The 23,555-nt window shown below is 35.6% G+C and overlaps 1 protein-coding gene across 1 annotated transcript in view; it reads right to left on the bottom strand.

Moving 5' to 3' along the window:
• Positions 1-219: 219 nt before the first annotated feature.
• ACVR1C (activin A receptor type 1C) overlaps positions 220-23,555 on the bottom strand; it is a 76,749-nt gene continuing 53,413 nt past the window's right edge. Inside the window, exons 3-9 of the mRNA XM_069472397.1 lie at positions 19,672-19,911; positions 14,597-14,827; positions 11,623-11,790; positions 10,182-10,338; positions 8,364-8,488; positions 6,093-6,223; positions 220-642 (exon numbers count right to left, since the gene is read on the bottom strand). Coding sequence (XP_069328498.1) covers positions 517-642; positions 6,093-6,223; positions 8,364-8,488; positions 10,182-10,338; positions 11,623-11,790; positions 14,597-14,827; positions 19,672-19,911 — 1,178 coding nt within the window. The 3' untranslated portion in view covers positions 220-516. The remainder of the gene's footprint in view (positions 643-6,092; positions 6,224-8,363; positions 8,489-10,181; positions 10,339-11,622; positions 11,791-14,596; positions 14,828-19,671; positions 19,912-23,555) is intronic.

Raw genomic sequence — 23,555 nt, 5'->3', positions numbered from 1 at the left:
TATTAGAATTCAGAACAATATTTATTTTTTTAAAAAAGGTCCTGCTAATTTAAAAAGGGAGAACCATAGATTGCATGACCTAAAGTTCTGTTTTGATATAACATGCTCTAGTTCACATTCATGAATATGTTCTCATCTCAGAAAAAAGAAGGTTTTTACATTTTTTTATTCATTCATGTGCTCTTGGTTCAAGTAAAATAAAACCTTAGCGACTTTATTATTTTTACACAGCTTATTTTACACTTTCATAATATGGTTCTTTCTTATTAAATAAAAAGATGAGTTAATGTGTTGCTTTTCAAAATAAAATTAAACACAACATGGAGACTGGATGAAGTCAACTCCTGCTCATGCTTAACTTTAGAGTTATCTTTTCATGCTGCCTGTGGGCACTTAAATACTGTACTGCATTATCTTTGAGGTAGAACAACAACAAAAAAAAGGCAAAACATTCACATAAAGAGGGAAATGGGAGAGAAAGCTGTGAGAGATTTCTTTTTAACACAATCATCATCATCAGGCTTTGCAGTCTTCTTTGACACAAAGTTGAGAAATAGTCTTCTTAACACGAAGGGCAGTCAGGCGGGCTGCCCCGTTGGCATACCAACACTCACGCATTACACGCCCCATGATGCGGAGTGCCTTTAAGAGAGAGAAAAATATCAAAGACTTTAGCTACTCACATAAAACAGAGCGAAAAAGAAGCAAAACCACAAACCCAGGAACTGGTACTAAGATTAAAATATATATATATATAAGATCTTTCTATGCTGGAGTGCAGTGGCTATTCATATGCACGATCATAGCATACTTCAGCCTCCAACTCCTGGGCTCAAGTGATCCTCCTGCCTCAGCCTTCTGAATAGCTGGGACTTTAGCACATCCCACTGTGCCTGGTATTGATGCTAAGCTTTGATGAAGAAATAGTAAACTTAAAACAATATGAGAAAGAGATTAGGGTCAAACCCCTTCAGAAATCCTATCAAAACAAAAATATTAACCTTATAGAGACTAACTCAATTGAAAATTCAATCCATTGACTTCTAGGAACATGGTAGAATGGCTACCTTTTAAAATCCTCTAAGAAAGAGCATGAAAGACATGAAGGGACATGGGAAGGGTTGGAAATTACCTGTATCTTCATCTGGGTGATGAGTATACACATGTATACACATGCAAAAACTTTATCAAACTGTTTTCTAAGACTTGTGCATTTACCATATGTAAATTTACCACAATAAAAATAATAATCCAAGTATAAATTTCAAAAATTCTGAATTAAAAAAATTAGCACAAATGAACTGGCAAAGAAATAAGATAAATACTCAGAGGAGAAAACAATGAGAATGCATGAAACCAGAAAAATATAGAAAACCACTGAAGCAGGTGGCTGCTGTGGTGGCATCTGTTTGAGCTCATGGTCTAGAACTTCAGAATTGATGGAACACATTTAAAATACAGGAAATACAGCCCAAAGCACACAGAAAAGTGTCAGAACAAGATACTTGCAAAGCCCTAAATTTAACGATCAATCTATTCCAGAAAGGAAACTTATAAGGGACCAATTTCCTATGTTTGGGCTCTTGAAAAAGAAAAAAAAAAATCAAGCCCACACCTTTAAATACTGCAGTAAATCTGAGTTCATAATGAAAATCCAAAAACACATAAGGAAACAAGGTACCGTAGCAAGACTCAATTGAAACAATAAACAGTAGAATCAGACCCCTAAAAACAGTAGATACTAGAATTAAATGGTATAAAATAAGTATATAAAATATGATTTTAAAAGACAATTAAAATTCAAAATATGAATAAAGAGTATTTTTTAAAAAAAGTAGCAATAAAATGTCTTGATATGAGAAATGTGATAGTTAAAATAAGGAACTCAATGGATGAGTTAAATGATGGCAGACTGGACACATCTGAAGACAGAATTAAAGAACTGAAAGACAAATCTGGGAGATACAACATTAAGGCACAAATATGGAAAATATGTGTGAATAAAAGACAAGTAAAGTAGAATGAAAGGTCTAAAATGCATCCGATGAGCTCTCCAATAATGGGTAATAGAGGCAATGAGAGGAGGAACTATTTGAAGAAATGTTTTAGAATTTTCCAGAACTGAGGAAAGTCACAAATCATTAGAATTATAAAGTCCCAGAATTTCAAGCAAGGTTAACCAAGAGGCATCTACATAAAGCACATCATAGAGAAATTGTAGAATGCTGAAATCATGGAGAAGTTCATAAAAGTAGTCATAAAGAGAAACTAAATTAACTAAAAAGAAACAAAATTTTGAATATTTGCTGACTTCCCAATATCAATAATGGAGGCCAGATGACAATGGAATAATAACTTTAAGGTGTTTAGAGAAAATAACTGTTAACCTAAATTTGTGTGCTTAGACAAACTGTTCAAGACTGAGGACAAAGTAAAGATATTTTCAGACACCCTAAAACTGAAAGAACTTACAACCTCACTAAAAAAAAAAAAAAAAAAGAAAAGGAAAAAAAATACTTTTAAAGAATGTAAATCAAGAAGTCAGAAAATAATCTGAGAAGGAAGCTCTGAGAGGCAAGAAGAAATGTTGACCAAAGAATTTCATAAACATGTGAATAAGTATAAATAAACAATGATGGTATAAAATCAGGCCAATATCTAATATTAACAAATGAGATTATTATAAAATAAGACAGAAATAAGTAAATTACTCAATAAAAATTGCTTATATCAGTAATGTACAAAATTGACCACATTTAAAATGACTACACTGAGTCTATTATAGAAATGTATGATTGGTTTAACAGTGGAAAATCTATAAATGTGATTAATTGCATTAAAAGACTAGAGCAGAAATGCCATATCATCACCGTATAGAGAGTAAGCTTTCATTAAAACAAAAGTCTGCTTTTATTTAACTTAATTTAAGTTTTTGACAAGAAAACTAGAGAAGATATCATACTCAAAGGTAAAACATAAGTTTTAAGGAACAAAACAAGGATACCCACTATCACCACTTTCATGCAGCATTATACTAGAAGTCCTAAAAACTGCAATAATAAAGACAGAAAAGGCATTCAGAACTCTCATCATTTGGAAATAGGATTATCTACGTGGACATCTCAAAAGAATCTCTAGATTTATACCGTAAAGAAACTTTTCCGCACATATATTAATATACCAATATTGTTTTAAAAAATTAACTAAAAATCACACATATGATAAGCAATAGAGTGGATAAAGGAATTGTGCTATATCCATACAATAGAATACTACATAGTAATGAAAATGGACAGATTATAGCTCCATATATATAAAATGAAGAGTGAAAAAAATATTGAAAAGAATATCTATAGTAAGTTTTAATCATAGAAGTTTCACAAATATGCAGAAGTAAATATTTTTTCAGAATATATGTATATATCCTGAAATATATACAGGTTAATTAAGTATAAAACATCCAATTTCCTTAAGTACTAAGTTTGACAGTGATATCTCTGACATTTCACTTTGACACTTTTGTTTGATTTTTATTGTGAAGGTACAGCCTTGGTCTTTCAAATGCACATTTTGGCTTGTGAATATCTTTCAAATATTTTTTAGAGCAATTTTTATGAAACCATGGATAAGTAAAAAATTCATGTCATTTTCAAATGTGAGTTCCATCATGGAACCAATGCAGCACAGACAGCTTGAAATATCAATGAAGTGTTTGAGAAGGGTGTGTCTAATGAACACACAGTATGCTGATGGTTTGAGAAGTTCTGTTCTGGTGATTTTAATCTTGAAAATGTGCCAGATGGGTGACCTGAGACTAAGGTGGATAATGATGAGCTGAAAGCTGTAGTGGAAATGAATCCATCTCAACCTATGCATGAATTAGCGGCAAGGTTTGATGTTACTATTCCAACAACATTGGACCATTTGAAACAAATGGGCAAGGCAAAGAAGCTGGATAGATGGGTACCACATGAATCAAACAAGCATCAGAAAAGAAATCATCTTGAAGTTTGCCTTTCTTTGCTATCATGACATACAGGCAAACCATTTCTACACCATATTTTTACGTGTGATGAAAAATGGATTCTTTTTGACAATCACAAGCATTCGGCACAGTGGTTGGATAGAGATGCCAAGAGACAGTCCAAAACCGAATATTCATCAAAAAAAGCTAATGGTGTCTGTTTGGTGGTTGGTCCGGCACCGGTATTATCCACTACAGCTTCATGAAACCTGGTCAATCGATTACAGGGAATGTCTACTGCAACCAATTGGACCAAATGATGAGGATGCTTGTGATTAAGCAGCCAAGATTGGTCAACAGAGACAGGTCAACCCTCTTGCAAGACAACACGCAACCACGTGTGGCACAAAGAACACTGCTCAAAGTATAAAAGCTGCACTTGGAAACTCTCTGTCATCCATGATATTCACCAGACCTTGAACCAACTGACTACCACTTCTTGCAGGCTTTCAACCACTTTTTGTAAAGAAAAATATTCAATTCTCAATAAGCTGTGGAAAATGACATTTGCAATTTCATCGCCATTTACTCTCCAGGCTTCTTCGCTGCTGGCATAAACAAGCTACTGTTAAGATGGCAAAACTGTGTCGATAGTTTAGGCACATACTTTGATTAATCATACTGCTTCTTGTTTGAGATCTAATGAACTACACTTTTGATTTGTAATCAGACATTTCATATTTAATGACTATATATGCATATATAGAGTAAAATTCTAAAAAAAAGCAAGGCAATAATAAAAAAAGTTATAGTACTAGTCTCTCAGAGGGGTAAAGAATCTTCAAAGGTACTGGGAATGTTCTATATTTCAAACTTGGTAGTGAATGCACTGTTTTTCATTTTATTATATTTTAAACTTTACAGATTTATAGTCTTTCATGTGCATAAAATTATTAATATTAAAAATTTTAATTTAATTTCAATTAAGTTATAAATTCCTCAAAATCTGCTTTCAAATAAGAATGTAGATAAGATATCTACACAAAATACAAAGATACCAAGACTCTACTCTTGCCTTAAACAGAAAAAGAGCTGAGAAACATGAAGCAGAAAAGATAAGGCAAAAAGAAAATTATATAAAATAATCCCTATAACAAGGCCAAGATAAAAGATGTCACCTAAAAAAGACCTCATTTGTTACATTTAAATATGGCAGAAAATAAATGGCAATAACTGGAATGGGGCCGATTAAAGCATCAGAATAGTTCTGGAACTAGCTGGTTTATAGTCTTTCCCCCACCTTCCCTTCTTTTCCCTTGAGAGAGCTGGAAAAAGATCTATCTTCATATAAGGCAGAACAAGCACTGCAGTAACCATTTATTGTGTGTCTACTGTTTTATGGATAAAATACTGGATTGCTGAAGATGAAAAGACACATAACAATGGTCTCTGCCATGAGGGAGCTTTCTGACGAGGGAGAGTAAGTTCAAACTTCTGCAGGTTAGGAATTAGGAATACTTTATTGAATATAAGAATGATGAGAATTATAATACTGAGTGTGGCAGAGACAGTAACTACCCACTTAGTGTACCTGTGTTCCCCAGAGTCCCCAGCCCACTTGCAGTTTAGTGGGACAACATGACAGGTTCTGGTATGAGCCATGAGTAGAAGTGGTGTGTGCCATATGGTACTGAAGCATTAAAGAGCCAGTTGTATGATCCTCCATCTTCTCTCTTCTCCTGACCTAGACACCTGGAAACTATGTGTTGAGATGGTGGCATCCAAGGATCAAAGTTACCCGGATTACTGACTCACCATGGTGAGAACAGATGCCGTCGAGAGTTGTCTAACCTGTAGAGGAGTCTGTACAAGCAAGAAATAAAGTCTTGTTGTATAAAGTAACTGAGATTACAGGATCTATTACTGTCAAATAACCTAGCACTATGCATACACACTGCTAAAGGGAATAAAAATCCATCTGCAGACTTATAAAAATACATATACCTAATTATACGGAATGAATTGGATGCCTACATTAAGAAAGAAAACTATATAATCTCTGAAAATCCTCCCCAATACTCACCTCAAAAATATAGTAAGAAAAAAATATACAAGAACATAGCCTTACTTCACAGCTTTGCCACTGGTTTGGGATACTTGGTCGGAACTTCTGGTCACAAACAACCTTCCTCATTTCCTCTATTGAGGGATCTGAAGGCACCATGTCATAATAAGGCAACTGGTACTCCTCAACAATTCCTATAAGAAATATGCATAATAAATTTCCCTGTATAAATAATGAACAAAGATGTCTATTTTAAAATAATGCCAGTTACATCTTCTGGGCACAAGTGACACCCCAGAAAGCTGAAAAGTCAGTTTTATTAAAATGATGTAACCCTATAAAACCAAGGATATAAGTTTAAAGGACTCAGTTGAATAGTTATATAAAGCTATAAAAATTTATATTATGAAAATGTTATGATGTTTATGTAATATATAATTATATGAATTCTAAAATACATATCATATAAAATTCATATAATTTTATAGCCACATAAAATAAAATTTATGTTTTTTCTATTATGAAAATTACATACGTTTTTATTTGATTAAAATGCCATTTATGCAATTTAAAAGTAATGCCTAATCTCTCCTAATTATAAAATTTACAGAACAGCCTCATTGCTTTGCAAATGAAGTATGTATAATTCCCTATCAGACAACTTTTTCAAAATAAAACAACTTTCTCTCTTTGAAAAATTTTAGGCAATTTTCTAAAAGTTGGGTTTCTTACATTTAGATTTTAGAAATACTACAGCTGAGAATGTTCTGGAGAAGCAGCTGAAGGCAGTCGAAGATGGACAGTTCAACATGTAGGTTAATGTTTAAGGAGCCACAAGTTCAAAGACAAGGATGACCTTAATTATCAGAATAGTACTTGAATTCCAAGAAATTCCTCACAAAAATTTTTTTTATTAGCTACAGCCCTTTAAAAATATTTAAGACATGCCATAATATTAAAAAACTAACTATAAATCATGTTAACTAAATTACTATTTTTACAGTTGAAGAAAATTTAAGGACAAAAAAAAACCTTAATATGAATATGAAATTTTTACAAAAAATAATGAACGTTTGAAATCTTGCTATTTATTAAGCATTGTCCTAAGACTTTTGTATGTTTTAAGTAATTATTCCTCAAAACCACTGCCTAAAGAAGATACCATATTATTTCTATTCTACAGACAAGGAAACTGAGGCACAGAGTGGTTTGAATTTGCTCAAGAACACACAGCTAGTAAGTGGCAGATCTGGAATTCAAACCCAGGTTCAGAGATTCTAGTGTACCACTGTACTTCTATTGCTACTAGGAATAGTTTCAGATTCCTGAAAGTTTTTCTATATCATCTATGAATAAAAAAGTATATTTTTTCATTTAAATGTAATTTAACCTTACAAGCTTTTTATAAAATTTGCAAGGTGTTTTTAAAAACAAAATTAATGTAATGCAAAATGACATCAACAAAAAAATGCAAGATTTTTTAATATAAAATATTTTAATATAATAATGTTTAATAATAAAAATTGTTAATGTTTAGTAATGACAGTTCTTTAATTGAATGTTTACTATGAACAGGCTCTGTACTAAAAGCTTCCTATGAATTAAAATCCCAGGGGGTCAGTTTTATTATTATCTTCATTTTACAGATGAGGAAAGTGAGAATAAGTAACTTGCTTAAAGTCTAACATTCAAGGAGTTGCTAAACCAGGGCTTAGTTCTAACTCTGCCTTGCTTAAAGGCGAAAACTCTAAACGAATTTCTACAGCACTGGACTTTTTCTCCACTGATATGACAATTTCATCAGACAGCACTTTTAGGGTTTCATCCTCCCAAATTCTTCCTCTCATTACTAAGTTCTAAACTTCTGGGAGTAGTAGAGGCAGGAAGTTTGTCTCGCTCATTTCCCCCCGCCTCCTTCTCCTCTCACATTCATATAGGAGAGAAAAGACAGACAAGAGAAGCCTAAGAAATGGAAGACTTCCAGTCCTTTGGCCTTGGCAAGACATTTAACTTCACTGGGATAAAAGTAGGGATACTGGCTAATTGCTTACAAACTTGAGTAAGATAATTTTCAAGTGCTTTGCAAAATATTATTATGGAAATCAGAATTACCAGAAGAGCCGTCACCCCCATCTAAGCAATAATCACAATATAAAATCTCCATTATATGAGGGGTGTCCCACTTTTACTACTGGAAAGATAACACCAAAAGGTATTCTCTTAAATATTTGGAAATGATTCAATATGGTGCTTAGTAAAAAAAGATAGAAAATCACATCCTGAATTCAGAGTACCAAGGAAAGGCAGGCACAAAGAAAATTTTCAGAATCTTACCTCCAACTGAACACCTACGGGCTATTTCCCAGTAAACCAGACCAACAGAATAGATGTCAGCTCGTTTGAAGGAGTCAAAGATATTCACATTCATTGTGTCATCAAGTATTTCAGGAGCCATATACCTTCAAAAACATGCACATTTCAGATTCTGTGTATGACTTTATAGCAGCTCAGTAAAACACAGCCTTAATAAATCCTGATGTAAAATATAAATTAAGATAGCTTATATCAATTGTAAATGTAGATCTGTGCACTATAATGGAATAAAATTAAATAATACAGTTATTGAGTCACACAATTAAAAGACACTTTAAGTAGAACTAGAGGTCATTTCACTCAGTGTTAAAGCAGTTGTGCCAGAAGCCCAGTACTTGGAAAGTACAAGTTGGAGGGAAATTCAATGAGCAAAGCACTCAGTAAGAGAGATGGAACTCCATTTCCACCAGCAGTTTGTTGCCATGGGAAGCTCCTTGAGGGCAGAGTGTGTTTTATTCACTATGGTGGCCCAAGTCTCTTACAGGGCTCAGCTGCATTCCACAGATACCTCCTCTGAATGAACAACCATATTACACATTGGCTGCAAGAAAATTATAGCCTTTTTTGATCTGGACTAATTGGAAGAAATCTGCAGTGCATGGAAACTGACTGAGCCTAGCTGTCCTAGGGAGATTCTGGAGATTTCCCAGAATTGATGTGAGGATGCAACATCCTCCCAAGCTTTTTAAAAAGTGTTAGATGCTCTTAAGGAATCCAGCATATGAAGCTTCCTTGAAGGTCCCATGTGTGGGGCAGATGAGCAAGTTAAGGTTTTTTTTTATGGGGAAAAGAAGAAAAGTCCCTTAGGGCTGCCCAGTCTGAATAAACTGCCTGGAAGGGTTCCTGGGGCCTCATTAAGGTCTCCTAGGGAGCCAAGCGAGGGACTCACAGACACTGTCCTGGAATCTCAAACACGGCTTGGAGGCTAGCTCTACCAGCTTAGAAATTCTCTACCCTCAAGGGCCTTTAATAGCTCCAGGAAAATATTTTGTCTGTTCCTGATTTCACTGTCAAGAACCCTGGAATTAGGCCTGAAACTCAAATAAAAGCAATTAGAAGTAGGCTGGCCATAATTTGAAAAACACCAGAAATCCCATTACTAATAGGCCTGTCCTGACACATGTGGTATGCCCTGTTTATATCATGCTTGTTCTTAACCATCAGAGAGTCTGTTCCTTGGAAGTGGGAATTGTATCCAAACTCATATTGTCTTTATACATAGCAATTTAGGAGAGTTAAGGATGAGTACAACTATAGGTAATACATAAATTGTTACATAATATCTTTAAATATTAAGGGAATATAATAGCATGTGTCTTTATTATATAGAGACCCTAACTGATCTATTCTAATATATTGTTTCTGTATCTGCTGTTTAGGACTTGCACATGTAGAACTAGCCCTGAGATTCAGTTGATTTATGAGATACAAAGGCTTTAGGGGAACTATACGCTGCTGACAATTTTTTATTATCTGTAGGAAAATGCATCATCAGAAAGTGGCACTAAAAGTAAGACATTGCTATCTCTTCCACCAGTCCTTTCCACTGGACTCTGCACCTAAATGGCTGCTGTCCACATGCCCCAAAATGCCACCTCTCCTTGCTTTATAACCATTGTGCCCACTGACTTCTCAGTGACCTGGAGAAGATATCTTGCTTTCTTGGGCCTGATAATTTCCCATTTGGTCCAGAACTGCTCCTCTTCCCCCACATCCCAGGCATTCATGTTTATTGGGCAATCATAAATCTTAGTTTGCTACCAAAGTCAGTCATCTTACCTCTTGGTTCCCACTTTAGGATTCTGAGGTATGTCGATAGTGTTCAGTATTGAATCGTGCTTCACAGCCAACCCCAAATCTGCTATGGCACAAGTTTCACATTTTTTCACTAAAATATTCTTTGATTTTATATCTCGATGAGCAATAGCAGGTTTGCCTATGAAACATAAGAAGATGATATTCATTTTCTTCCTTACTGAAGACTGAGTCTCTCCAAGAGAAAACATTTTGAAGACTTAGGTCAAAATGAGCTCATCTGCTTTCTTCATAACTCTGTCACTATCTAAATTAACTTGTTTATTCATGTATGTTTCATCATCTGCCTCCCCAATTAAACTGTAAGCTGAAGGAGGGCAGTGACTCTGTCTTGTTCCTCACCATACCTCTAGTGCTTACAACAGTAGGTGACATTTAGTACCCACCAATAAATATTTTTTTAATAGGTGTGGAAAAAATAGCATTGCTATGTCCATACAAGAACATGGCAAATACTCTCTTATAAAACAAGTCTCAAAACTTCTACTACCCTAGACACGCAGGCCCTCAAATCCCTGGGGGTCCTTGAGACTTTTCCAACTGCTTATCTGTCCGATGCCACTTTTTCTTCACATATTTCAACCAAAACAACATAGAGGGACAGACTGAATAAAGAACAGGTATGAAAATCCAGACATTAAACCAGACACTGAAGAGATTTGCAACAATGTAAAACAAAACTATTATTTTCACTAGATTGGTTTTTGTATTAAAAAAAGATGCAATATTTTAAAGCTATGTTATTTATATTAACATTTAATTCATTATTATTTAAGTAAGCTAGTAAATAAATATTTTTTAAATTTCTCAATTTTAACTTCTAATATGGTAAATAGTAATAGATATATCCCACATACACAAAAACTTTTGGGGTCTTCAATAATTTTTAAGAATGCAAAGGGGATCATGAGTCCAAATTTGACAACCATCACCCTGTCTAGACTAACGACTCTAGAGCCAACTCTCTAGTACCACAATAAATAGAAAAGGCAGTGGATATTATTTGGCCTGCAAATAAATGATATACAAATATTTTTTCAAAATCACATTACGCTTTCCAATTATTTTTTAATTATCAAAGGTAAACATTTAAATTATTTCTATTCTCTGAATATAGACCATTTGCCACCAAAACAAGATCTCCCAGTATATATGCTAAATTGCAAAGATAGACCCACTGGAAAATAAAATATTTAAAATGTTATTATGCATAATACACAAAATGGTGAGTATATAGATGAGAGTTGGCTATATAATGCCAAACCTTCAGCTTTATAAAGTATCTTTAGTGTTTTTATTACATTTCATAATTATTTGTAATAAACAAAAATACAACTAAACACTAAAATATAACTGTTTCTATCCTCCTAATCAAAGAGAAAAAATATTAAAAGGATATACATACCTTGCGTACCAACAATCTCCATATGAAGGTGAGCTAGCCCACTAGCTATTGAAAGTGCCAGTTTGACCATTCCAGCCACTGTCACTATATTTCTGTTCAAATAGTCATATAAGGAGCCCTGTTCATGATATTCAGATACAAGCCAAAGTTGAGTCCAAGTTCCATTATCTGACAGGGAAACATAAGTTTGTTGCTGTAAATATATATTGAGAAAGAAGCCAAAAGCTTTTAACACATGTCAGTGTTTAAAGTTAATCTGTGTTGCTAACCAAGCAAAGTTAGTTATTTCAGTGGAAATGCTTATAGTCCAGTTAATAAAGGAAAAAGTCTCAATGAATTCCTAAAGATTTAGGACCTGTTATACATATCCACCATAGAAAGAGGAAGTTGTGAGGCTGTGATTCTAACAGCTGAACAACTCCTTTCTTATTCCCTCCATATCAATACCTGCTGGCAATAGCAACCACATTACAGGAGCAACTACTGAGAGATGCACTTAGGCTCAGTGTTGTGTTATAAATTACTCTGAACCTTCAAGAAAGATTATACCAATAAAGATCATAAATACAACACATTTACACAAAGTATTATTACTATCATAAAAGCTCTGACGTTCAAAATACATTCATGTTATTTGTCTTTCAAAATATGAAGTTGATTTTCCCCAAAAGCTTATAGTAAGAGCCAAACACAATTACCGGGAACCTGTGGCCTCAAGGCCACTTGTGGCTCTCCAGATCCCCAAGTGCATCCCCTCAACTGAATCCAAACTTTGCAGAACAAATCCCTTTATTATACAGATCTGTTCTGTAAAACTTGGATTCAGTCCAAAGGCCACATTCAAGGATCCAGAGGGCCACATGTAGCCCCAAGGCTGCAGGGTCCCCTCCCCTGTTAGACATTTTCAAATAATTTACTTCATTTAGCCAAAAGCTAATCCAGCTTATAAAAGACTTCTGGCAGAAGAGATATTAGCCCAAAATTTCTCTAGGTATTAGACTTCCTAGAGTCTAACTTTAGCTTTTGGAATAAAATGTCTACAATGACCCTGGGAGGTCCTGACCAGTTCTGATACTCCAGGAAAGGATCTATATTGTCCTGCTAGGTGCTTATAGGCCAGAGCTCTTCGTTATCCAAATATTTAATTTCCAAATCCGGGTAGTGATAAAATTTCCTAGGAATGCAAAAGTCAACATAACATAATAAAGTTCATTAATGAACTGAGCACATAAAAAACTAACCCTCCTCCCACCTCTCTCCTGACTGACACCAGTGGCTGTCCTCGCCCTCTCACATCAATGTCTTTGTCAGATAGTTGACAAAGAAATAGGACTAAAAAGTAAAACTTTAAATGTTGCAAAACATAAAGGAATTCGTGAAAATAAAAGTGACGTTAGAGACCATTTGGACTCATGCAAAAAAAACATTGACAAATAAGGATATGGCAGAGGAAGACCAGTCAAACCAAAGAAGAGAAAACCAAGGATAATCTCTCTTGTGTATATTGCTTTATAATCCAATAAACATCATGATTAAATTAGCCCCATCAAGATGATCCATGTAGTCATTACTTCTTTGACTGCACTGGTACTTAATCTAACCAATAAGCAGTTCACCTCAGCATTAGGAGGGAAAAGAAAATGTTCTTAACAGCTGAATGAGAAATGTCTCATTTTCAGTAACTTTGATATGCTTCAAAGTATATGTAGTTATGAATTTGGAAAGAACCTTTGTTTTAGCTCATCTTGCTTTTACTTAGTTTCTCATTAGCAAATCAAAATGACAAAGCATCAATAAACATAATTATGGCCAAAATGTACAATAAATGCTAAGCCCCTCTTCTCCATCCAACTAAAAACAAATACTTTTATGATCAAGTTTATATTTAGATCAAAATAACCATAGATTTTTAATTTTCACAGGCAGTGATGAATCCCTGACATCAACAGATAATCTGTTTTAACTTATTTTGAGATACAGTTTACAACTTGGACTCCACCAAAGTTCTTTATAAGTATTACTGACTAGAGTTAAAATTTAAAAATTGACTGAATCAAGCTTTCCTCACTTTTGTTCCTCATTTCTCTTTCTTAGGGGCAATAAATAACAGTTAAGTGAATAAACATTTTGTAAAAAGAAGAAGGAGAACGTAGGCAATCCACAAATTTTATATCCAGCCTCTGATTATACAAGCATAAATAACAATATTTTATGAGTATTTATTTTAAGTACCAGAAAGTAGATGCTCTGTCTTCCTCCATGAAACTCAAAAGTAACACTATTTGGCATTGTTAATGTTAAACACCAAGATATAAATCATGCTCAAAGTAACATTAATAGAAAATTTCACTAAAGCTGTCTTGCTTGTCACCATTCTGACACAATCTAAAGAGACGATGTTCATAAAAACCTTGAGTCCTGAAGACAAAGCCTGTTACAAATATGAAAAATCCAGTGCCAGCAAAGGTGAGCATTCAGCTAGCATTCACTGGTATGTCTGTACCAGTTATGGAAATATTGAAACGTGTATATCCTGGTTGGTAAACAGCTGCTATTCAATACTCCTAGTGACACGCCTTTGCCCTAGACACCCAAGTGTCCCTGCCCCCAAATGCTTCCAGATCTTTCTATGACCCAGAAGCAAATAGAGTTCAGACCTAGCACGGCAGGGTTCTCAGGACTCTGCTCCAGCTGGAACTTCTCTTCTGATTGGTTGGTTCCAGCACCACACCAGTCAGCAAACATTTTAAACCCTGACCTGGCTATCGGGACATCATATTTTCCTGTCACTCACTGCCCTGCTTTATGGTATGGTTGTACATTTATCTGTGGAAAAGAGGAAACAATTTTCTTTCCTCAATAAAGAAATTAGGTGTCTATGTAGATTTTATTAAAACAAAGAGATGAATTTATTTATTCTCATCTGATAATAAACAACATTTTTACTTGCCGAACCCAAGTAGGTTGAAAATACCTTTGTTGTCAGCGGCAATGAAACCAAGGATGTTTTCGTGTCGCAGCATGACCGTCTGATAAATCTCTGCCTCGCGAAACCACGATCTTTCGTCTCTGGAGGAGAATATCTTCACAGCCACGTCTTCCCCACACCATCTTCCATGCCACACCTCACCAAATCTACCTTTTCCTACTATTTCCTGAAGTATAATCGTCCTTGCAATTGTTCTTTGAACCAACAGAGGTAGACCTAACCAAAGAAGAGAAAGAATTGATGATTAAAAACAAATGTCAGAAAAGAACTGGTCACGATGATGGCTATTTTCACATGAGAAAGCAAACATTTAAGCACTTTAATAATTTTATAGACTGTGAAGAAATAAGCACCATTATACCAAACTTTAATATCAAAACCTGCTCAAAAACGACTTCAGATTATGAATACAAATTTCTTTTTTCATATTCACAAGTAAAAATTTTTTGAACAGAGCCTGCTGCTGCAGATATCTGATTTCCAAGAATTGCTGCAAATCTACTTCATTTGCCCATCAAAGCCAGTCAAGTTACTAAAGACACAAGAGTAAAAGCAAAAAAAAATTGTTAGCCTCTAAAATAAAATGTACAGTTCCTGGTACAACTGGGAAAGTAAAAGAATTCTTTGTGAATTTTTTCAAAACCAAGTTAAAATTGGAAAGTGTGAAGAATCAAATTCAGTGATGAGGTAATGATGTTACACCAAAAGCAGGATACAGTCATAGAAAATATCAAATGGATATTTTCTGTGGAACAAGAAAATTTCAATGAAAATATATACTGAGTGTATGTATAATATTTATATTCTTTGAACCAGTAAGTCCGCCACTAGAATTCTGTCCTAAAGATTTAATGCAAAATGCAGAAAAGTTTATACATTAAATCAAAATGTTTAATATATTATTATTTTTATTTGTAGGAAAAAATACGGAAAAGTGTTGGATAATAGAAAAATTGTGAAATATAGTGCAGATATTAAGATCACAAATAAGAAAGACCTGGGTTCAAATTTGAGCTGTACCACCTGGCAACCAGTTATTTAAACTCTCTGAGCTTCATCTTCCTTATCTAAAGAACTGGGCATAATAAATATTACCTATCTCACAGGGATGATACGAGAATTACCAGGCATGTTAAGCACCCAGCATAGGAACTGGCATATTACATGCTCAATAATGGTTAATATCATGTTAATCTTACAATGGATTATTTAGAGCCAATAATGATAATGCTACTTATAAAGAGGTATTTCTTAATGACATGGGAAAATACTTTTGCTATCCTGTTAAGTGAAAACAGCATAGTAAATTTTATCCATATAAATAAGTGTACCTAGTTATTCAAAATATGCACAGAAAAAACCACTGAAAAGGAAATATGCTAAATGCTATGATGGCTATTTCTATTTGGTGAAATTGGGGTGAGTTGTGATATTCTTCCCAATTTTCTACATTTTCTTAATTTCCACAATGAATATTTATTACTCTTAAAATCAGAGGAAAAATAATTAAAGAGGTTGCAGCATAAATTTATTCTGGAAAGTCACGCTTAGTTATTGTTAGCATACTCAGATGGCCAGGAAACCTTCGGAGCAACAACCCTACAGCTCGTGAAGTCTTTGGCCCCTGCTCCTAAAACAAGCCAGTGTTTATTTGGATGTTCTCATGTTCATGAGAACCACCCACTATAGCTAAATAAGCACAGACTATAAATTTGTTGTTAAGGGTTTCAACAATTAATCACAAAGCCCCAGAGCCAGAAAGTTCTTTTCAAATTTTCTGGTTCAACTCAATCCTTTCAGAGATGGGAAAACTGTGAGGCCCCTTAGTAATCAAAGACTTGCCCGGGATTATCCTGCTAGGTGAGAGGCAAACTTAGAACTAAAACACCAGTCTTTGGTCCAGACTCTTGCCCTCTCACCATTCAGTGAATATGATTGCAGTTCTCCCCTATGGGAAAGACTCCTAGCCACAAAGTATAAGGACTGTTTTTGTAGGCTACAGTCAGTTTTACTATCTGACTACAACTAAATGTTATACTAACAATTAGTAGGCCAAATCTCACTCTCAGTCTCTCCCCTTCTCCTGCTACCCTACGATCTTACACACACACACACACACACACACACACATCACCAATGGGCACCACCAACAACACAACAACAAATGGATAGAGAACTAGATAAGCCAATGTTTTCAAAGTGCAAGTTGATCAAGCACGTGATCAAAGGCACAGATCAGAGACAAAGAAAGACAACAACATATCAGTTAGTCAATACAGCAATTAAATAGAAAGTAAAACTCAACGAAAGTTGCTCCAATATCTTTCAAAACAACCACCAAAATGAATTTAATTTTTGTGTTACATGCCTAAGTGATTTCATTTCAAGATACAGGGACTTTGCCTCTCTCTGTACGTTCATTTTAATCTTTTTACCAGGAGTTATAGAAGCTGATGCCTGTCTTATGAAAAGGTACCTTTCAGTAATGTCACTATCAGTCAGAAACGTTACACCAGGAGAGGAAAGCAGCAATCTACCCACTCTCTTGGAAGCCACCTGAGACACAATCCACTCTCAAGAGAGTCCAATAAAACATCAGTCCATTTTCCTCTTTTGCAGGTATTATAAGTCTTTGAAATTTTCCTCTGACCAGGTCAAGAATAAGCTTCACAGTTTTTGTTTCCCAACATCTGACAAAGGTGCTTCACATTTCAGGTCATTGGCCAATTAAGAAAAGCAGAGGGAAGCAGAACCTCCCGATTCCCTCCCTAGTGAATGTGTGTGACCCAAGTCTTACTGCAAATAGACTCACTCTCTGATTATCAAAGGCAGAAAGGGAGTAACTTTTAGCTAGTGGTCACTGACAAGTGTACGCAACTGACTTTGGGAAAAAATGCTTAAAAGTCTTTCAAATTGGTCTTTAAAGAAATCATCCGTGTGTAGGTACATTTACTGCTTTCTTTTTATGAGAGATTTTAGAATAATATGAAAAAGGGGAGTCAGTAAATCCAGACTTAGGTTTAAAGATGCACAAAAACACCACAAAACTTAACATTAAATTTTGATTTTATGTCCTGGCTCATGACTACTTTCTTAAACTAAATATCCAATCTTCAGTTTTTAAATATTATTTTATTTGAAAGGAAAACCCTTGGTCATCTTAGACATATTTAAGGAGTAGCTCCAAAATACATATTTCTGCCTGACATCTTCAGGTGAATTAAAGTGTTTTGGAGGGGATTAAGTAGATGGTTATTTAATTGCTTAAACCTCATCAGGAAGTCATATAAGGTTTCAAGAAATGGTACAAACCAGAGCTCTCTGTGCCTAGAATGTTGCCAGTGTGGGAGAACTTAGGACATAGTGGGCTCCAAATGTAATATGCAAAGAAGGGAAGAGTAGTGAATCCTAGCAAGTTTTATTTTTAAAGAAAGAATGCCAGTCTTCTAGCCAATAATTTAATTTGGATTCCAGTTTTATAAACTTTGCAGTTTGGAGATTTTCTTTCCAGCATTCCTCCTTTGAAAAATATGCCACTTAATTTATACAGTGATGGTGTAAACATTTAGACTTTGGTCAGTGAGAGGGCAAATGATCTGCCCCAGAAGCAGCAAAATATCTGGGCCCTCTGGATGCCATAATTATGCTTCTCTTTTCTGATGAATCCAAAGCTGCCTCATGTTAAATATGGATACTCCTATAGATGGTATCACTCCTGTGTTACTGCCTCCATTAGTTATGCCTGCCAAGGGCCAGCAGCAAGGAAGTGCTTCAGAGTGTTGGGTTACAACCTTAATGATGCTCCCCAAATGGGAAGGGATGCAGGGGTTTCTGAGGTGGCTCATCCAGGCTTACCCTTGTTCCTATTTCTGCAAACCAAGTGCTGGCAAGATTTCTGGAAATATATATGAAAGCAAGGAATCCCTTACTATTTTAGGGAATTTGTTCTTAGGGGGATATTTGGCTGTCACCTAACCTACCCTCCGTCAAAATAAAAAAAATTTTAAAAAAGCCTTTCAAATGCTCTGTGCTCTAAGAAAGGCTCATTTGGGCCATAATACAGCCTGGTACTTTGAATTGCTTCCCCAGGGGTTCTGGAGTTCCACTGAAGAGGAAGAGAGTTATATAACCTCAAGCACCAAAAGCCAGCACAGGAAGGCTGTGCTGCTCCTTTTAATCTTCTATTTCTATGCATTAAGAACATATTCTTGACTTAATTTCAAGTCAGCTCCCCTGTTAACTTCACACAGACTTCCCAGGGGGTGCAAGGATTCTGAAGACATTCATAACCATGAGCAAAAGTGCTCAAGGAACACTTCTTTGTGTAATTAACATCTTTTCCCCAGAACTCAACACTTTAAATATAATAATCCTAACTACTTTGTATCCATAAAACATTACCAGGAAAGCAACAGTGATTGTTACTAACCATAATGGGGGAAGGTAGGGAGCAGAGAAGAGAAACTGCTTTCTTGCTCCAGAAATAAGTTCTGAAGGAATGTGAAAATTAGGGTTTGAACACCTAATGCTACAAAAGGTAATTGAGAAGACTTAATTCTTTAGGCTATGACATTTTTTTCTCTTCATCAAATCCTGAAAGAAGTTTCTATGCTGGAGCTTACCATGTACCCTATCAGGCACTCTAAACAATGGAATTCATAATTTGGGGCCCTTTTTTTGTTAAAAATTTTATTTATTTATTTATTTATTTATTTATGTGACAGGGTCTCACTCTGTTGTCCAGGCTAGAGTACAGTGGCTTCATCATAGCTCAAGCATCCTCCCACTCCTGGGTTCAAGTGATCCTCCTGCCTCAGCCTTCTGAGTAGCCGGGACTACAGGCATGCATCACCACACCTGGATAATTTTTTAATTTTTTTTTTTTTTTAGAAAGGGGGGTCTCACTATGTTGCCCAGGCTGGTCTTGAACTCTTGGGCTCAAATGAGCCTCCCACCTCAGCCTCCCAATGTGCTGGGATTACAGGCGTGAGCCACCATGCTCAGACTATTTACTTTTAAATAAGAGTTTTCATACTGAAAAATGAATTATGGGCACATACCAGAGCCAGAACCAGAGGCAGTCACATCATAAATCAGGTCTTTAAGGGTTTTTCCAGCGTTTACCAGATTGCACTCAGAGAGTGGTTCCTCCACATTTGGTCTCTTTTTCTTCCTGTAGGTGCACCGTCGACCTTGGCATGCCCATATTGTCAGCATGGCAGCTATGGACAGGAGGCAAACAGGCACAGTGATAACAACAGCCAGTTCCATGGGTCCAAGTTTTGGAGCATTTGGTGATGCTGCAGTTTAAAAAAGAAAGAACATGGTCATAAACCAACCCATTTTAAATATTAATATTCTAGAAATTAGAAATGCAATCACCAAAATTTCACATCTAGAATATGCAGCTACACAGTATGCACTTATGTTCATTGGTAAAAGCTAAGGTATAAGCAAAGATGGGGGAAAGGAGTTGAGATTAGGTTGTAGCTGGGAATGGTTCTACCAGGTGACCATGGGAGGCAGGATTAGGATCATGGAAAAGCAGTAGCACATAGGATCATTTTTCAAACCTCCAAAGCATTTGACACTTTTCTGTCTACTATTCCCCACCCCTTTATTCAGCAGTTCATTTTTAGAGCAAATGCATTCATTCATTCATGCCACAAATAACTGTTGGGCTCTTGCAACAGGTTGCCATGATTCTAGGTGCTAGAGATACAATGGTGAGTACAGAGCCCAAAGCCCTGCTCTAGGGGCATGTATGTTCTCATACATCCAGCAAACAGAATTTTTAACACAACGACAAGAGAGAATAAGTGCTATGAGGAAAAATGGAGGAGGGAAGAGAGGGATGGTGAGGGTGGGATGCTGCTTTAGATAGAATGGTCATAGAAGGCCACTCTCAGGAGGTGAGAAGCAGACCAAAGGCAGCAAGGGAGCAGCAACTGAAGGTACCGCAGGGAAGCGTGTATCTGGCACAGCAAAGCCAGCGTAAGACGCCCTGAGGCGGGGGCCTCCATGTCATATTCAGGAAAAGTGCCTAGAGTGCAGTCAATGAGGGAAAGAAAGAAAATAAGGTCAGAGAGGTAAAAAGGGGAAAGATCATGTGGGGTCTTGCAAGCCAAGAGGACTATGAATTTTAGTCTAAGTAGAAGTTGTTGCAGGATTTTGGCAGGTGAAAAACATGATCTGACTTTTATTCTGAGTGGCTGCTGTGTGAATAGTAACTAGGGAAGCAAGGAGATCAATTAGAAACTTAATGTAAGAAGCCAGGTGGGAGATGATGGTGTTGGCTGACAACTCTACCTAACATAGCACTTCCTTACCATTCCCCATCACTCTTAGACTCTTGTCCCACTTGACTTTAATTCCTGGCTCTTATCACCACCTGACCCAACATATACTCATTTATTTATTGTCTGATTCCCTCCAAAGAACATAAGCTTCATGAGAGGAAGAAGTTTGCCTGGTTTTTTCCCAACCATATCCCCACTGTTTACAACGGTGCCTGACACTTAGTAGATCATCAGTAGATAGCTCTTAAATGGCAGAATCTCTATGAGTTCTACTAGGTCTGTTCCTAATAAGTAAGGGATAAGACTTTTTGTTTAAAGAAATAAATGTGATCATTAAAACCAAGTAAGGATATAATTAAATTTAGAACTTTAATTTTAAAAACACATATAGCCAATATTTTTTTACTTTAACTTCATCTTAAATTTAAGAAGTCTTTTTCTAATTCAGAAAAAAAGTGATACCTGAAAAATCTAATAATAATAGATTTTTCCTGTGTTTTTCAAATAAGGTATTTTGAAACTTGAAGCTGACACATTGTTTCCTTTTCTTTTCAAGTTCAGTAAAGACAGTCTCAGCATCAATTTTATCCCCATGTCCTACCATCCAGGATGTTGATTTTTGTTTTTAATAAATCTCGAGATGTATTTGATAGAACATAGGAATAGAATTGAGGAGACAGGTTCTCAAACATCAAGAAGTAGAAGAATCAGGTTCTGGAGAGAGAGAAGCCCAGGCTCAGCTGTGGGCTGCTACCTTCTCACCCTTAACTCTGAGCAAACTAACCACTAGCTGACTCAGCACAGGCCAAAGAGAGGGTTAGAGACCACGCTTGGAAAGCAATAGGCTGACACCTGCACCTTAGAGTCAAAACAAATGACGATGATTGATGAGCCTTGTAAATTACGCCATTCCTCAGACTTCCTTCTTTGCATTGATGATGCTAGAAAATTTAATAATCACTTAAATGTACTTACATTTTACTTACAATGTGTCAAAAGTACATGAACATCATTTGAAAACAAATATTTAATTCCAAAGGGAAAAGAATAAAATTTTTCAAAAATGTGTTCATAGCAGTTTCACTATAATTCTAAAAATAGTAGTCTACATACTATCACTAAGTAGAAGATTTAAATCTGTTAAGTGAACTTCAGACATCAACATAATCCATGCTATTCTATTACTCTGCCTAAGGAATTTTAACCAATTCCCAACCTTCCTTCCCCTGAGTGTTTCAGGATTCCTCCAAAATCATAGAGGTTGTATAGGTGCATATAAGGAGAGGTTGGCCTGGAGTGTTTTTATGACAGGTGCTAAATGAATTCTCTAACTTGACTTTGCTTTAGAAATTATTAACCATGAAGTATTTGCTACTTCTAAAGTTTGCTGTTGTAAAAGAAATTTATCGTCTATTTTACAATGATCTGTCAAACTATATCTCTACTTTTATGTCCTCACGAAGGTATTCTAGGTTTTCTAAAAAAGCCACAGAATGCATTTAATCTCCTGCAACTTATGTAAACATCTACTTAAACATGTTTTAAAAAATAAAATTCCACTATTGAATATATTTATAGGACTAAATTTTATTTTGATATGTATTATTTGGAACTATCAATATAAGCATTAGCATTAAAGAGCTTATTGTCTTCATTTTAGTAAAGCTCTATTAAGCAGAGCTGAGATCATCACTATAGCAACTAATAAAGAGACAAAAGGTCAGCAACCCTGAAAATAGAATAATCTCCATAAAAGTGCACTGCGCTAGAGATGGCTACTGCTCTCAGGATGTTTATTACAGATGGGCAATGTTTCTACTTTTGTGAACAAATTTACTAATACAAGTTAGTAAGAAAAAAAAAGATTACTCAGCTAGAAAAAGGCTAGCAACACCATTCAAAAAGAACTCCTTAAACACTGAGCAATTTCGAAAGCAAACATTTGTAAAACTATGCTTTAAACCAAATGTTGATTGTGATCTCTAGAAGATAAATGAAGAAAACTGTAGTCTGTACCCAATGAATCATGGTAGAAGACAATAATGCAGCTAAGAATACATCTTAATAATAGTTACCTTTGATGAACGTATTAATTTTTCTATCAGGTTTTATATTCTTGATCACAGGAGAACTCTTATTTGATAATTTGCAATTTGGGGGATTTTCAGTGCCAACTGAGATATATTTTCCACGGAATAAGCAGCTCCATGGGGGTATATGTTAAATCTCAAAAGTGAGGTGTGGGGAGTGCTACATTGCTAATTTAAGTTATTTCACTCTCTAGCAAATTAAATAAAGAGGATGAGGAAAATGAGAGAAAAGCATTAGCCCAGATGGGTGAGAGCCTAGCTCACAAATATCTCCCCTATAAAAGCTCTACAATATGTTAAACTGAGAAAACACAAAGAAAAAAATAGCAAAATAGAGAAGGAAAGGATGAAGGAAAGGAGGGAGGAGATGAGGAAGGACGGAGAGAAGGAAGAAAGGAAGGGGAAAAAATTTTAATTTATCCTTGTGAATTCTGCAACTTTCCCTAGAGATCTGGGTGGAATTGATGATGGTGAAAGTCACTGGTGGTTGCAACTGCCCAACTTAAGTTCAGAACTAGTTTAGATGCATTGCTCCTCCCAGGACAGTTTACCATT

The sequence above is a fragment of the Eulemur rufifrons genome, chromosome 1 (assembly GCF_041146395.1).
Source record: "Eulemur rufifrons isolate Redbay chromosome 1, OSU_ERuf_1, whole genome shotgun sequence".
Taxonomy (NCBI): domain Eukaryota; kingdom Metazoa; phylum Chordata; class Mammalia; order Primates; family Lemuridae; genus Eulemur; species Eulemur rufifrons.
This window is presented reverse-complemented; position numbering and strand designations above follow the sequence as displayed.